This window comes from Phocoena phocoena, chromosome 2 (assembly GCF_963924675.1).
Source record: "Phocoena phocoena chromosome 2, mPhoPho1.1, whole genome shotgun sequence".
NCBI lineage: Eukaryota > Metazoa > Chordata > Mammalia > Artiodactyla > Phocoenidae > Phocoena > Phocoena phocoena.
In genome coordinates this window covers 173332096-173348263 of record NC_089220.1, presented here as the reverse complement: position 1 = coordinate 173348263, position 16168 = coordinate 173332096, and the positions used below count along the sequence as shown (strand labels likewise).

The following is a 16168-nucleotide window of genomic DNA, read 5'->3' as shown; positions in this document are numbered from 1 at the left end:
CCTTTCGTGATGTCTTATTTTACCTCGGATCCCTCCAATGCTGGCTGTCACGAATGTAGCCAGGATGCGTATTTTACAGTACTTTTATTTAACATTAAATGACTTACTTTTATGGTTCCAAGCAAACTGCTACCACGCCTCTTGCACCCTTTAGAATACTATTTTATCCTTCTACGTGATACTCTGTCCCCCGGGGCCCAGCACTTTGTACCAAACAGGAAAGTGTTCAGTTAGTACTTGTAGCAGATCATAAAAATCTCTCCCTTTGGCTCTCCATCCACAATTTCATCATCCCTGCTCAAATGAGCTGAGTGCAATTTTTTTTTTTTTTTTTTGCAGTACGCGGGCCTCTCACTGTTGTGGCCTCTCCGGTTGCGGAGCACAGGCTCCGGACGCGCAGGCTCAGCGGCCATGGCTCACGGGCTCAGCCGCTCCGCGGCATGTGGGATCTTCCCGGACCGGGGCACGAACCCGCGTCCCCTGCATCGGCAGGCGGACTCTCAACCACTGCACCACCAGGGAAGCCCTGAGTGCATATTTTTGCCTTATCACCACATGCATATCATAGCATGTCTGCCCTGAAAAGGCCCCCTGGGCTGTCTCACTACATGCTGAGATTAAAAGGGTGTTTAAAACATACCTGGACAAATTCAGTCATCGCAATGATTCTGCTTTTGTTTTTGGCACAGTTTATATTTAGTAGGTGTGACTGGGAAGTGAAATTCATGAAAAGCATCCTTACCTGATAGATGGAGCGTATGTGTACTATTCAAGGAACTGAAAATATATTCTGTAAAATAGTCTGGGGACGGCAAGTTTCTTTGTCCCAGACAAACACCTTGGAGGGACAAAGCAATGATTGTCTCAGCCAACTGAGGAAGTGTGTTTTCATCGGCGCCATCACTGCTTGAGATACCAGATTTCTTCTGCAGCACTTTGGTTTCCATACACTGAAGTCAGACACAAAGCAAAAAGAAAATTTTAACTTCTGAAATTATTCTGATTAGAACATCTAAAGACAAGGAATCATTCTTCTAAAAGAGGAGTGAATTGTTTGTGGGAATGTGCTTACCATCATTCTCTAGTCTCAGACAGAATTCTATCTGGAAAATGCTTGTTTCTTTCATCTTCCATGACACTGAATTTTCTAACTCCCATCCCTTTGATTCTTATTTATCTAATCTTTCTCACTGTCCTACTGTAGAGCACAGGGAACTATATTCAATATCCTATGATAAAACATAATGGAAAAGAATATGAAAAAACTACACACATATATATGCATAACTGACTCACATTGCTGTACAGCAGAAATTAACACCACGTTGTAAATCAACTACACTTCAATTAAATTTAAAAAATAAATTTCCCCTTAAGGCCCCAGAGAAACCACGGAATATTATAAACAAGAGAATGTACAATAAGGTAGGTTACAGAAGTGTCACTCAGGTGGCAAAGTAGTAAATGGACTGACAGGGTTAGAACTTGAGGGCAAGAAGTCTGGTTAAGAAGTTATTGATTAATCCAAAATATCTCGTGACCTAAGACGGTAGCACTAGACATGGAAAGAAGCAGATGTATTTGAAGAATATTAAGAAGTTAGCCTTAGAAGGACTTGGAAGAAAATGTGGAGGAGTGCAGAGTCAAAAATGAATCAGCGGCTTCCCTGGTGGCACAGTGGTTGGGAGTCCGCCTGCCGATGCGGGGGACACGGGTTCGTGCCCCGGTCCGGGAAGATCCCACATGCCACGGAGCGGCTGGGCCCGTGAGCCATGGCCGCTGAGCCTGCGCGTCCGGAGCCTGTGCTCCACAACAGGAGAGGCCACAACAGTGAGAGGCCCGCGTACCGCCAAAAAAAAAAAAAAAAGACTAAGGTTTCTGGGTTTGACAACTGTATAATGGTAATACCGCCCACTATCCCACAAATTCTCCCCCCAAATACCCAGTATATATCTGGTGCTTCCCTAGGTACTGGAAATGCAGTGCCTGCCTGCCCTGGAGCTTAAAGTTCACTATTGTTGATGAACCAATAATGTAATCAAATGTAAGCTGATAACTGGCAGTTGCTTTGAAGGAGAGGTACATGGTACAATGATGTAAAAGTAGACAGCTATTTGACCCAGTCAGGCAGACCCAAGAAGGCTTCCTTGGGATTGTGGCGCACGTGTGCACACACACACACACGCACACACACACACACACACACACACACACACACACACTGATCTGAAGGAGTGGGAGAAAGGAATAGCCCAGGCAGGAGACACAGCATATGCAAAATTTTTGTGGCAGGAAGAAGGGTGGCAGATATACACAGCTGGAAGGAGGGCAGTCATTGGAGTGGGCGAAGTAAGGGGAGCATGGTGAAAGCTGAAGGTCTACTGGCATTTAGCGGAGTTCGCCCTTTATCCTCAAATCAACTGGAAGCCAAAGGGGAATTGTGAGCAAGGTTTGGGAATGGGGGTTATAGGACTGGATGTGTGTTTTGACAGATTCACTCTAGCTACCTGGTGGAGCACAAATAGACTGGAAAGAGAGTCAGTGCTTCCTAGTAGCACAGTAAGAAGGCCATTACTGTAGCCCAGGTACAAGACAGTGATGATGATAATGGAGTAAGTCAACAGGTTAGGGATCTCTTCAGGAGGTAACAGCAGTAGGACTTGGATTAGATATAAAGGGGGAAGAAATTTGGGAATTAAAATTTCTAGCTGGGCATTTGACTGGATGATGATGCTATTTGCTGACCTATGAAGTGATACATGAAGACTGGATCTCGTCGGGTTGATTTATAACCTTGATTTTGGATATTTTAAGTGTGAGGTGCCTTTACCATATCCTTAAAGAAAAGATGTTATATAGTCTATGTGGGTCTGGAGTGCAGGGAAGAGGTCTGGGATGGAGATACACTCTGGTGAGTCATCTTTAAGTATAGATGTGGTACCCCAGAGAAAGCATATAGAATGATGAGAGCTAAGACCACACCTGAAAGAGCACTAATGCTTAAAATCTACACAGAGAAAGAGCCTGCAAAGGTGAAAATAGGGGTCAGAGGGGAAAAAAACAGGAATGTGAAGCATCTACAAGCCAAAGTAGAGACTATTTCAAGAGCTACATAAGCAACATCAAAGAAAGAACAGGTTCAGAAATAGAAATATGACTTTTGATTTTAATATTGAGTTTCAAGTGCTGAGGAAATATAAACATGGAGATTTTTAAAGATGGGTGTATATATGAGTCGATGGCTCAAAAGAGAAATCTGGGCTGGCTTGCAACGGAATTGATAGTCATCAGTGTTTAGGAATGCTTGACGTTGTGAGAGCATCCCACTCAACAAGGATGCCATGATTTAAGGATGGCAGGTCAAGTGGATCCTATAAAGGAACCTGATACAGAACAGCTGGACAAGTGAGAAAAAACCAGGAGATGGGGGTGATGTGAACGGGAAAAAACATGAAGTATGGGCTGACAGAAATCAAAGAGCAAAAGAGAGCTTCATGGAGGCAAGACTTGACAAAAGTGAGAGAGCAAAGAGAAGGACAGAGATGGTTGAGAGACACAATGTACAGGAGTGTGGGAAGGAGGAAGTATGTTCATCCAATGAGGACTCAAGGGTAGGTTACGACATCAATGTTGCCTTCTTGTGACATAGGACAAGGTGGGAAAAGTGTGGATCAGATTTATTTATCTATCTATTTATTTTATTGAAGTCTAGTTGATTTACAATGTTGTATTTCATTTCTGCTGTACAGCAAAGTGACTCAGCGCTCTCTCTCTCTCTCTCTCTCTCTATATATATATATATATTCTGTTTCATACTCTTTTCCATTATGGTTTAGGGAGCTATATTCAATATCCTGAATTTATTTCTTTTTTAAGTTTGTAATTGGTGAGCTTGGCAAGAGCCTATTCATAGCTATGGTGGGGAGCAGCGGGGAAGGCGGAGAGGCAGTTACCAAAATTTTAACAAATTTGGAGAAGTAGCCAGAAGATTCATGGATGACAAGAACAAGTTAAAATAAGAGAGTGTGAACCTCATATAAGTGTGAGTTTTTCATGGAGGGTGTGAAAGAGTAACCTCTCAATGTGCCACTGAGGACAAAGGAGGATTCTAACCATGGTTTCCAATCCCAAAGTCCTTAGGATGTGGTCACGAATACCCATCCTCCATATAAGAGGCAGGGCTAGTAGAGCACCACGTACATTTACCATGGAAACAGCAAAAGAGTGGAAAGAATGGAGAGAGGTGGTTGCATTAAGAGATTGAGTCAGGAAGATAAAACAGAGTAGGAAGAGAAGGAAAGAAGAGACGGATATTTAGATTTTGGACCATTAGGGAGGGTCGCTAAATCAGAATATGATGGTGTAAGGCTGTCACTCTTAGTGAGCTGGTTAAGGACCGCCTGGAGTTGCTGTTAGTGGCTCGACCTATGGAGGTTGAGTCCCATGAAAGCAAGACCTAGAAATGCTAGTCATGGTGGGCCTGGACCGCCAGCATCTTCTGTGACCTTACACCCCCTAGTCAAAGAGAGCAGCAGCCTGCAGTGAGGTGCCAAGAGGCCTCCTGCAAGTCGAGAATGACTGACTTCCTAGCGGAAGCCTACCCCAAGGGCATGGGCCACAGGACCCTTCCCAGGAACTGGTGACAGTGGTATCCTCCAGGAGACAGTTGTTCTGAGGCCTAGCACAGGGTTATGACTCACCAGTAGCTCACTTCTTCCTGACTGAATAGATGAGTAACGTAGGTCTACACATAATATTCAATTACTTTATTCTGTTCTAGGAATGTTTAATCTCACATACTTTCGGAAGCCCAGGTATTTGCAGTATATGTTGGATAACCATAAATCTACATTAAATATATAGACTCCATCTGCCTTTAAGTGCTGGCTTTGCATTTGCATTTAACCTGTATCAAGACAGTAACACATAGGATGACTAAAATCCTAGTGGCTCATTTGAACCAATCTTACATTACGTAGACGTTGAACTGAGGAAATTCTAGGTAGGCACACCTCCCTATTTAAGCAAAAAACTGAATTCTATACAGGAACCCCATTTTATCCCTTGGAAATAGAAAGAAAAAATATAACCATGTTTGAGAGCCACAGATTAAAATTACTGAAGTGATATCCCCAAAGTCCTTAGTAAACAGTCTTTCCATTCGTTCTGCCAATTACAAGAGAAATTTACAGCAAACTGGAGGATATTTTTGCTGGCATTAAGTTGTAGCCTGATTGCACAGATACCTTTGAACTCCTAGAAACCAGATTTGAGGTCAAGAATCAAATTTATCACTATATGTTGTTATAGAATGAATGTTTGTGTCACCCCCCCCAAAATTTGCATGTTGAAATCCTAATTATCAATGTGATGGTATTAGGAGGTGGGGCTTTTAGGAGGTGATTAGGTCATGAGGGTGGAGCCCTCATGAATAGAATTAGTGCCCTTGTATAAGAGATCCCAAGAGCTCCCTTGCTCCTTCCACCAGGTGAGGACACAACAAAAAGATGACCACCTGTTAACCAAAAAGTAGCCTCTCACCAGACACCAAATCTGCCCAGCACCTTGATCTTGGACTTCCCAGCCTCCAGAACTATGAGAATAAATTTCTGTTGTTTATAAACCACCCAGCTTATGGCATTTATGTTATATCAGCCCAAACGGACTAAGACACGTCAATGAATAATTCAAGAGAAAAAAAAAAAAAACCCATTCTGCCACAGTCTTCAAAATGTGCTGGTAGCTCCTCAATTCATTCTTTAAGAAAATACGGCTTAAAAAACCCCACGTTCAGAGAACGTTTTCAGCCTAAACTTCCCATCACAAAGCAGAAAGCAAAAAGGTAACTGGGGCTTCCCTGGTGGCGCAGTGGTTGGGAGTCCGCCTGCCGATGCAGGGGACGCGGGTTCGTGCCCCGGTCCGGGAGGATCCCACATGCCGTGGAGCGGCTGGGCCCGTGAGCCATGGCCGCTGAGCCTGCGCGTCCGGAGCCTGTGCTCCGCGGCGGGAGAGGCCACAGCAGTGAGAGGCCCGCGTACCGCAAAAAAAAAAAAAAAAAAAAAAAAGTAACTGAAAGGCCAGCTTTTGCTGGACTAGTAATGAAGGCAACAAGACACCCATTTCCTAAGAGTGGGAACTGTGAGAAAAGAAAAGCACTTGGGACCCCTGACCACATGCAGCACCAATTACAAGCCACGAAAGAGATAATGTCTGTGCTGTCATGAATAATGCTTTTTGCAAGCTGCATCCTCAGGGAACTAACTAATGACTAATTCATCTCTCGCCAACTCTTAATGCCTAATCCTTCCCTTGCCAGGAGGCAAGGCAAATAGACACACTGCTCTCACCGCTACAGTGAGAGCATGATCAAAAGCCATGAGTCACGCTCACTTTAGTGCTCAGGGGGACTCAGAACAGAGCTGCCCCGTCACCTGGTCTGCCTGCCCACCCACCCAGCTTCCGCCTAAAACTCATCTGACAACTGAGTAATCATTACATCCACCCCCCCTTCTTTTTTCTTTAAAAACAAAACAGCTTTGTTGAGGCTTATTCTGAATTAAACAAAATAAAAGAAATATTTTTGTACATTCACATGATTAGTTGTTACATTTCCCCTTCAGACTCAGAATTTTAAATTACATCACTTAACATCCCATCACTAAAAACCACAATTACTTACCTCTCAGAAGTTTTTGAGTTTCCTAGGAATGAATCAGTGACCAAAAAAATCATGCTCTGAGACTGTATCTTAGCAGGAGAGCTAGTTAGCAATTCTGACTTTCTTACCTGGCTTCTGGAAGTGTCAAAGTACTGCCTGGTGAAAGCCAGGATATCTTCCGTCTCATTCTGTGAAAGGAAATAGGAGTCTTCATCCTGCCTGAGGCTGAGAAGGCTGTGTAGGTAAAATGTATACTCCTTATTACTCATGTTGAGCTTGGAAGAGCAGATCTCTTCCTGATGAATGATGTAATAGAGGAGGAGAAGAGAAACTCTCTGGACCACTTCCTCTCTGAGCTGATCCTCGAAATCTCCTCCAGCTATTAGTAACAGGGCATCTGGTTCGAAGCACTGTGCAAAAAAACCCCACAAAATAAAAATAAAAAACAGAAACAAAGCTTGACAAATAGTCCCAGAACATTAACGACCACAGAGTCTCAGTTGCTTATTATTTTATGAATAGGAGGGGAAAGTAGGCAGCTTCAAAAGCCCAATTCAAGCAAGACAATCATGGTTGGACTTTTATATAAAAAGGATGTCCTCCCAGAAGCCCTTATTCCCTAAATGCAACCTTTCTATCTCCAACTATATTAACGCAAGCTGTCCCTTTTCTGCCTTGATTAACACCAGCTGACTCTGGCTTTTAACGTGATGCCTCATTGCATCTAGAATGAAATCCAAGCTCCTTATAATTTTCTCCTCAGTCTGGCTTCTGCCCATCCTACCTCTCTTACCTTACCTTAGCCTCCCTCCACCTCTCTCACTCAACTTCTGCCCCTGTGATTTTCTGTCAGTTCCACCAGGCTCTTTCCCACCTGATTTCTCAGGTCTCAGTTTCAAGTGCCACTTCCTCAGGGATGCCTTCCCAGATACCATTTCCAAAGTCCCCATCCCTGCCCCGTGTTCTCCGGCACAGCGCCGTTCAACAAAAATATCACACAGGCTACAAACGTGAGGCACGTTTTAAATTTTCTAGTAGCCACATTTTAAACCGTAAAAAGAAACAGGTGAAATTAATGTGAATAATATATTTTCTGGAAATATATATGCAAGTGTGGGGCCTTTAGGGACTTTCCACCCCTTCACTTGTTCCCGTAAACCAATTCTTCTCCCTATCGTGCGCCACTCCTTCTCCCTATCGAAACCAATTCTTGGAGTTTTTCAGTTGACGGGGACTTTCCAGACAGCGGGTAATTTTCCAGTTGCCCGTAACAGGTATACGCCCTAACCGCCACAATGAACAAACAACTATAACGGCCAGAAGGTGGGACAAAAGTTCCTAAGCCAATGAATTCAAAAGTCACCACATTTACCCAATCATTGTGAGAATATACCCGCCCTATGAGTAGATAAACCTATAAAAAGTATGTGATTCCGCTTTTAGGGGTTCCCATCGGCCTCCTGCGTGAGGTTCAGGGAACCCCGGTGCATCGGCTCCTAATAAACCTCTTGCGTGTTGCAACGGCTCTCGACTCTTGGCGGTTCTTGGGCGAGTTGGAATCCCTCGTAGACCGTTTGGGTCTAACACAAGATATGATCATTTCAACACATAATCAAAACTCTAAAAAAGTATTAATGAGCTATTTGATGTTCTTTTTGTCACACTAAGTCTTTGAAATCTGCTGTGTGCTTTACACGTATCAGCATATCGCAACTGGGATGAGCCACATATTAAGCGCCTAACAGCCACAGGTAGCTCCAGCATTACCATTTTTCCTTTTTTTCATAGAACTAGGATTCTAAGGTTACTATGTCTCCTTGTTTCTTTTCTATTTCCTCTTGAAGACAACTGGCTCGTTAAGGCTGGATTTTGTCTGTTTTGTGCACAGGTCTATCCTCAGCCTCTAGCACCATGCCTGGCACTTAAGAAGAGTAAAAGTGGAATGAACGAGTACCATCTGCTTCTCTCTTAGCCTACCTAAGAGAATTGATGTCAGTCCTTTCTGAGATGCAATCAGTCACCACATCCTGCTATTAACAGAAATGGTGGTGGTTCGAGAATTACTAAAAATGCTTCCATGATGCTTTGTTTCACAACCCACAGATAGACAGCTGGCTTATCTAATCTGGGAAGTTTACATAGCAGAGGACGGTGTTTGGGATAATGGGTTGGGACAGTGAGAAAAAGACAGACACAGGGGTTGTGGAAGAGAAGCTCTCCCAGCAAGATAAGAGCTGTGTTTCTTCAGAGACAGTTGGGTAGCTTCTGGAAATGCTCCCAGGATCTGAGAAGCAGCTCATGACATGGCACCAGCCTCAGAGTGAAGGCATCAAGAGATGCCTATCTGAAGGACATCCCTGGTGGTCCTGTGGTTAAGAGTCTGCTCTTCCAATGCAGGGGACGCAGATTTGATCCCCGCTTGGGGAAGTAGGTTCCCACATGCTGCGTGGTCTGGCCAGTAAATAAATACATACATACATACATATATACATAAAATATGCCTATCTTGAGCCCCAGGGGAGTTGTCCCACTGTGGGATAATCCACTATGAAATCTTTTCATCTGTTCTTGAGGTGGAAGTTTCAGGGGTCCTAATTCCATGTCTGCTGTGTGTCCCACTGGGTAACATCTGGAAAATACCATCTGAGCCAGAAAGAAACATGTCATCCATCTGTGAGGCAAAGCATGAATCACATTCTTCGCAAGCCACACAGATTCCAATTTCTCCCCAACTCAACTGTGAGAGGCCAAAACCTCAGCAACCGGACGCAGGCTTCCCAACAAGATCAACTCTGAGTGTCAATATTAAACGCAGCCACCAAAACTGCAGCAGCCCTTTTCTGTTCCCTCCTCAGCCCTAGAGAAAACTCCGTAGGTTGGTAGCTGTTAGACGGGACTGACACCAGGACCCAGGGAGGTGAATCACCTGAATCGAGCTTTGCGCCAAATAACCTCCTGAAACTGAAGTACCGGGAAAACCATCGGTCACATCAGCTACCATTTATCGGAAGCCATGTGTCCAAGACAGCGCTAAGTATCTTCCATATCAAGGCATCCCTCAGAGTATAAGTCTAATTGGTTCTGGAAAAGGTGTCGGATGACCAATTTTTCAAAGGGGGGAAACTCATTGCATTATTTTAAATGGAAAAAAAAAAGCCCACATCATAATCCACCAAGTATTTCTGCACAAGCAAAAGCATTCAGAATACCAATTACCCAATTACTTAATTCATAAAGAATTAATTAACAGGTACATATATATGCAGTATGCAAAGATCCTGCACAGAATTAAGTATGAAGTATGTTGTCCTTCTATGAGGAAAATATACCCTTAGGATATGTGTAAGCCAAGTTTAAGAGAGGGTGAGTAACGTACCTAAAGCCACACAGTTAATAGTGGTGGCCCAGTCTTAATTCCTGCTCTGCCACTGACAGACTTTGCACTTGCTGTGCAGCCCCTCGCCAGGTAACTTTCTCTCCCTCCTGTTTGGTAGGAAGAGATCTGGTCAATTAGGAGGCTAGGGGATTGGTAAGGTTATAATGTCCATCAGTGAGAACGTGGTACAGCCAGCGGGTTGAACAAGTTCACCTTTAGAGACTTCCAAGTGCTATTCAGGTCGTCTGATGGCGCCGGGTAGGTGGGAATAAGAGCACCAAGCACATGTAGGACCTCCGTGAGGCCACCAGACCACGTGTATGGGGCCCAGGTGTGGTTGTGTGCTGGTTGCACACAGCAGTGTCTGTGGCCACCCTGTATCCCATCCAAGCAGCCCGAGGCCCTTGTCCACTCGTGGCTCCTTCTCCAGGCTTTTGCTCTGTGCCTTTCTAGGGGTGAGGCAGGAGGTAGCAGAAAAGAGGGTAAGATAGAGTCCCCTCTCCTATCAGGCTAGATAGAGTCCCCTCTCCTATCAGGCTAGATAGAGTCCCCTCTCCTATTAGAGTAGATAGGGTCCCCTCTCCTATCAGGCTAGATAGAGTTCCCTCTCCTATCAGGGCAGGTACAGTCCCCTCTCCTATCAGAGTAGATAGGGTCCCCTCTCCTATCAGGCTAGATAGAGTTCCCTCTCCTATCAGGGCAGGTACAGTCCCCTCTCCTATCAGAGTAGATAGGGTCCCCTCTCCTATCAGGCTAGATAGAGTTCCCTCTCCTATCAGGGCAGGTAGAGCCCCCTCTCCTATCAGGGCAGGTAGAGTCCCCTCTCCTATCAGGGCAGGTAGAGTCCCCTCTCCTATCAGGGCAGGTAGAGCCCCCTCTCCTATCAGGGCAGGTAGAGCCCCCTCTCCTATCAGGGCAGGTAGAGCCCCCTCTCCTATCAGGCTAGATAGAGCCCCCTCTCCTATCAGGGCAGGTAGAGCCCCCTCTCCTATCAGGGCAGGTAGAGCCCCCTCTCCTATCAGGCTAGATAGAGTACCCTGAACACAATCAGGCAAATGTTCACTCCAGAATTTTTTGGTAAAATGCTTACATGTTGGAAGGTAAATCAGTTTCTGACTTGGAAAAGTTTAAATAAGTTGTGGAAGCAGCTCATTTTATCTTGCTAGAGATTTTGGTCATCTTGAATGAACAGAGGTAGCCTACCCCTTGCTTAAGATTTTGAGGCCTGCTGAAATGGAACTTAATGGTGAATCAGAGGACCATGTGGTGAAAACTCTGTGCTCCGATATTTGAGTCTTTGACAAGTTACCTTAATGCAGAAGGTGGTGGCTTGAGGACGGAGTGGTGCAGGGAGAATCGGAAGAGCTAACATAAGGTAAAATCTCCTCTGGGCGTGGACGTGACAAAAATTGCTATGGGGGTTGGTGGGGGGACTGGGATTTTCAGTTCATTACCACTAGATTTGTTTCAGTTGTTACAGTTTTCCAAAGTGGCTCAGTTGTGGTTTGGGAGAGGATGTTTAGCAAAATTTTGCAAATACTGGCACCCCACAGGCATCAGATCTGTCCCAGGCTCTGACTCCAGTAAAGTGATTTTTTTTTTTTTTTTTTTTTTGCGGTACGCGGGCCTCTCACTGTTGTGGCCTCTCCCGTTGCGGAGCACAGGCTCCTGACGCGCAGGCTCAGCAGCCATGGCTCACGGGCCCAGCCGCTCCGCGGCATGTGGGATCTTCCTGGACCGGGGCACGAACCCGTGTCCCCTGCATCAGCAGGCAGACTCTCAACCACTGCGCCACCAGGAAAGCCCCTAAAGTGATTCTTTGTTGAAGAAGAATGGCCTCATTCAGAAATAATCCATTGACTTCCTTTGATCTCTTCAGGTGGAGGCATAAGGTTTAAGAGGAAAAGAAAAACACAGATTCTGGGAATTTGTTTTCCAACTTCATAAGGAAATAAACTTTGGTAAAAAAAAAAGACTAGTCAAATTGTGAGAAGTCCTCTCTACTAAGCTAAATGGACTACTCAGACGTTTGGTAGTAATTTTCTATGAACCCTGGAGCCAAATCAGACTGCCTTTTCCCAGCTGCTTAATTCAGCTTTGTTTACTGCTTGTGTATTTCAGGCCGAGAGCCTCAGCGACAAAAGGCTATATGAAATCTTCTGTGTTAGTAAGGCAGTTGTCAGAACCTGCAGGGTTAGCTTGAGGAATTTTAGACCAAGAGATGTTTAGAATTTGATTTCGGGTTATGGGTAAGTCAACTGCCTTCTTTTAAGTTCTTAGATTTTTAAAGTTCTGTTTTAGGAGGGGGCAGGGTTGCTAACAATTGACTATACAACACAAGAGGGAAATTATATTTCTTCCTTTTCCTCCCAGACAAAGATCTGGAAGGATGTCAGCTGATGACCGGCGCTAGCTTTTTGTGGGTCTGTACTAGATTTAGTGGCATTTCTAAGTGACAGAAAGGAAAGTCTTAACTGAGAAGAGTTCACATAAACTTTCTCAATAAACAAGTTAAGATAAAGCTTGATGCTTTTCAAACTTTATCCCATCACTATTATGACAACTCGGGGATGGGGGAGGGAATTAAATGCAGGACCTTAAAGCATTGATTCTCTCTGAATGTGTCTGAGAATCGCCTGGAGATCTTGGTTAAAATCCCCAAACCTCGGGCTACCCTGGTGGCGCAGTGGTTGAGAGTCCGCCTGCCGATGCAGGGGAGATGTGTCTGTGCCCCGGTCCGGGAAGATCCCACGTGCCGCAGAGCAGCTGGGCCCGTGAGCCATGGCCGCTGAGCCTGCGCGTCCGGAGCCTGTGCTCCGCAACGGGAGAGGCCACAACAGTGAGAGGCCCGCGTACCACAAAAAAAAAAAAAAAAAAAAAAAAAAAAAAAAAATCCCCAAACCTCTGGGGACAGTCGAGGTGGGCGGGGCCGAGGGATGAGCAGGAGGGGTCGCAGAGTAAAGTCTTGTTTTCTCAGCAGCACTGAAGGTCCTTCACAAAAGCTGCTCCAGTGACCTGGAAAAGGGGCACTGGACATTTCCGCGAATATAACAGGGGAAGAGAGCTTGAGCTCGTATATGCATTCATAGATGGTCATGTGACCTCACAGGGAGCCCCCTGAGAAAGGAATCAGCATCTCGGCATCCTAACAGCTAGACGGTGCCAGAACAAGGATACGGACCCAGTGCTGACTGACTCCAAACCAGATTCTTTTCCCTTCCCCATGCCTGGAACCCATGCAGGCTCGTGGTTCTCATCATACCTGAAGTGGAATTTATTCTTTCCGAGTTAACTAATCCCTCATTAAATGTATTAAAACCCCCTTCTCACCCTTCCCGTTAAAAAATTAAAATAAAGAAAAAGGAAAGCCATGATCAGGCAAGAGTAACCATATTCAAAGGCGGCAGCTTGAATGGATTTACTTTTAAATGTGCAGTGCCCTTAAAAACTTCAGTTTTTTTGAAAATTCAGTTTTTACCTAGATCTGAAATAAAATTGGGAACTTTTTTTTTTCCTCCCCACAAATTCAGGATACACACGGATCTCTTTTCTCAGACATTTAAGGACCTGAACTCACTCCCTTGCCCTCTTTTTATCACGGAACTTCTGATAGGTACCCTGCCTCTCTGTAGACAGAGTCCCTAGAAAGACAAAAAAAGTTTCAAGAACATGGTGAAAACTTCTGGTTTGCACCAGAATGTGGGAGTTTGTAAACCCAGGTGTTTCTCCCTGGTTTCTGTGAATTGACACTGAGAGATTCCATGGGCTCCTTGCTTAGAATATGGTGATTCGGGTAAACTGGAGACTTCTGAGCAGGTGAAGCTGAGATCAGCCTTTTTTTTAACCTTAGTCTCTTAGAGAAAGAGAAACAGCGGCAGCAGGAGGGTGAAGCTATTACAGACAGTGTTTCACTTCCTAGGAATGGAACAGAAACTAAATTGGCCAAATACTTGTTAATGTCATAGAAATCAAAAAAACGTACAAAACAACCCACTCCCCCCCCCCAAAAATGGAGAATAATCTTGCCTGTTTACATCCCCCCCAAGCTAAAGTAATATCCAACCAGCCTTAATAAGGCATTTCATGTCATTAGAGAACATTTCTCTGAAGCGAATTCTCGGAGGACATTAATAAGATATGACTCCTAGTTATTTCCGGTGGGAAGTCTTCTGTTGCTATATATATAAATTACTGTCATCACAGATGAGTTGCCTTTACAACACATGTTTTCTCTGGGAACCCTTGGGAGTTTTACTGATTACTGAATTATTTACTGTTTGCAAAGAGCAGAGAAAAATTCTGTTAGCAAGACCCTTCTGTGAAAAAAACAAAAACAAAAAAACAAAACATTTGGCCAAGAAAGGTTTCCCCCAGAACAAAGCGTGATTGAGAAGATCTGCTAAAATTTATTTTGGGGAGAAATGATTTGCCTCTCTTATTTAGTTAGTTATGTCTTCATTTATTTACTTATTTATTTGTGAGTGAGTTCATTCTGAAAAATCTCATCTCAGGAAAGGGATGCTCAGACTGTTTTGGTCTGTTTTTTGTCTGCAGTCATTTTAAGACATGGGCTCTTGCCTCTGGGGGCTGCTCTGGTCATTCTCCCCTCCCCCCACCCAATGGAGACATTCTGATTTTACATTAAATGTTGATTTTACAGTAATGCTGATTTTACATTAAAGTGGCCTGCAGAGATTTTTAAAAATTCCATCCAGGGAAAGTGAAATCTCAATCTCTGGAGAAGGAAGCTCCAGCCTGGGTATTTTGTGGAACCTGGCCAAGTGATGCTAATAGATAGCCAGAGTTTGAGAGTCACTTGATAGACTAGGAAATGCCTGGAAAATGGGTTTCTGGGGCCCATTTTAGCCCCACTGGGAGCACTTCCCTTCCCCAGCTTAGATTCCTCATTTTTAAGCAGATGATAATCCAATTCATTAACTCCCCACGATGCAAAATATTAGAACACACCTACCGATATCCGGGAGAAAGTACTTAAAAAATTCAACATTAGACAAATATCAGATTGGTATTATTATGCCTCAGAAAACAAATGGCATCTATCTAACCAATCATGTTCAAGGTCATTGCAAGCTCATTAAAAGGATTAGTCAATCAGAAAGAAAAGGGATCTAGAAGTGCATACCTGCAAATAAATACCTCTAAATCTGTAGAAGCGTCGTAGAAAGGCTTACAGAAGCATTACCATTTTAATAAAAACAAGTTCTCCCTGTCTCTAAATGCCATATGCAGAATGCTTTATGATTTGTCATATCCCAAATATGGGAGTTATTACACTATAATGCATTGCCCACTCGGATACTGGAAGGTTTGCAATGGATTTTTCTTTCCTAAAGTAAGCGGCTAAGGAATGCATGGCTCTCTTTGGAAAATGCCCTTGTCCCTGATCCCATTCTATGGCACTAACCAGATTGCAATCTCCTTGCCTTCCGTCTGTCCTCCGTGGGCACCCGGTTTTCTCTAGCAGCGTTCTGATGAGGTTTCTTGAGTGGTTCAGGGGCGTGGGCTCTTCTGCCGAGAGAACATGTAGAATTTCCGTCAGTTGCCCTGGACTCCAAGTGCCGCTGCTGTCTGGAGTTGAGGGTCTTTCTGTCTCAGTCAAGGGAACCAGGCTGAGTAGAAGGAACAATGGCACCCCGAATACAGAAAGCTTTCTCCAGAAGCACATTTCCACTCTTCCTTTAGCCCAAGTCTGCCTCTGATGGCGGTGGGTGGGTTGGTGTTCACGGTGTCAACTTGTAACTGGAGGAATGTCTGTGGAAAGAGGAAAAATAAAGCCTTTAATTACTGTGCCTGCAACAGGTTTGAAAGGATTCATTAATTGGGTGGCTAAGCTGATTGGCAATGACAAGCTGTTTCTCAACAACTGGGGGTCTGTAGCTCACTTATAACTCCCACCAACCGGCAGGAAACTATGGTGGGTGTAGACTTTCAAACCCTACAACAGCCAAGAAGTGTGTTATATTGTCTCTCTCTGAAATAGACATAGAGTCAAAAATTAGCAAGAATGCATTTCACTGTCCATCCTGACGGTGCTACAGGTCATAAGACCCGGGGCAGGAAACACCCTCATTTATTTTTTTTATTGAAGTATAGTTGATTTACAATGTTGTGTT

The 16168-nt window shown here is 44.3% G+C and overlaps 1 protein-coding gene across 3 annotated transcripts in view; it reads right to left on the bottom strand.

Annotated features, from left to right (window-relative positions):
• SLC39A12 (solute carrier family 39 member 12) overlaps positions 1–15867 on the bottom strand; it is a 69354-nt gene extending 53487 nt beyond the window's left edge. For 2 of the 3 annotated variants that reach the window (XM_065871584.1, XM_065871585.1), the window contains exons 1-3: positions 15460–15720; positions 6787–7068; positions 743–950 (exon numbers count right to left, since the gene is read on the bottom strand). In XM_065871584.1, coding sequence (XP_065727656.1) covers positions 743–950; positions 6787–7068; positions 15460–15720 — 751 coding nt within the window. Of the gene's footprint in view, positions 1–742; positions 951–6786; positions 7069–15459 lie in introns of all 3 variants that reach the window. The other variant, XM_065871586.1, reaches the window with a different exon arrangement.
• Between the last annotated feature and the right edge of the window lie 301 nt (positions 15868–16168).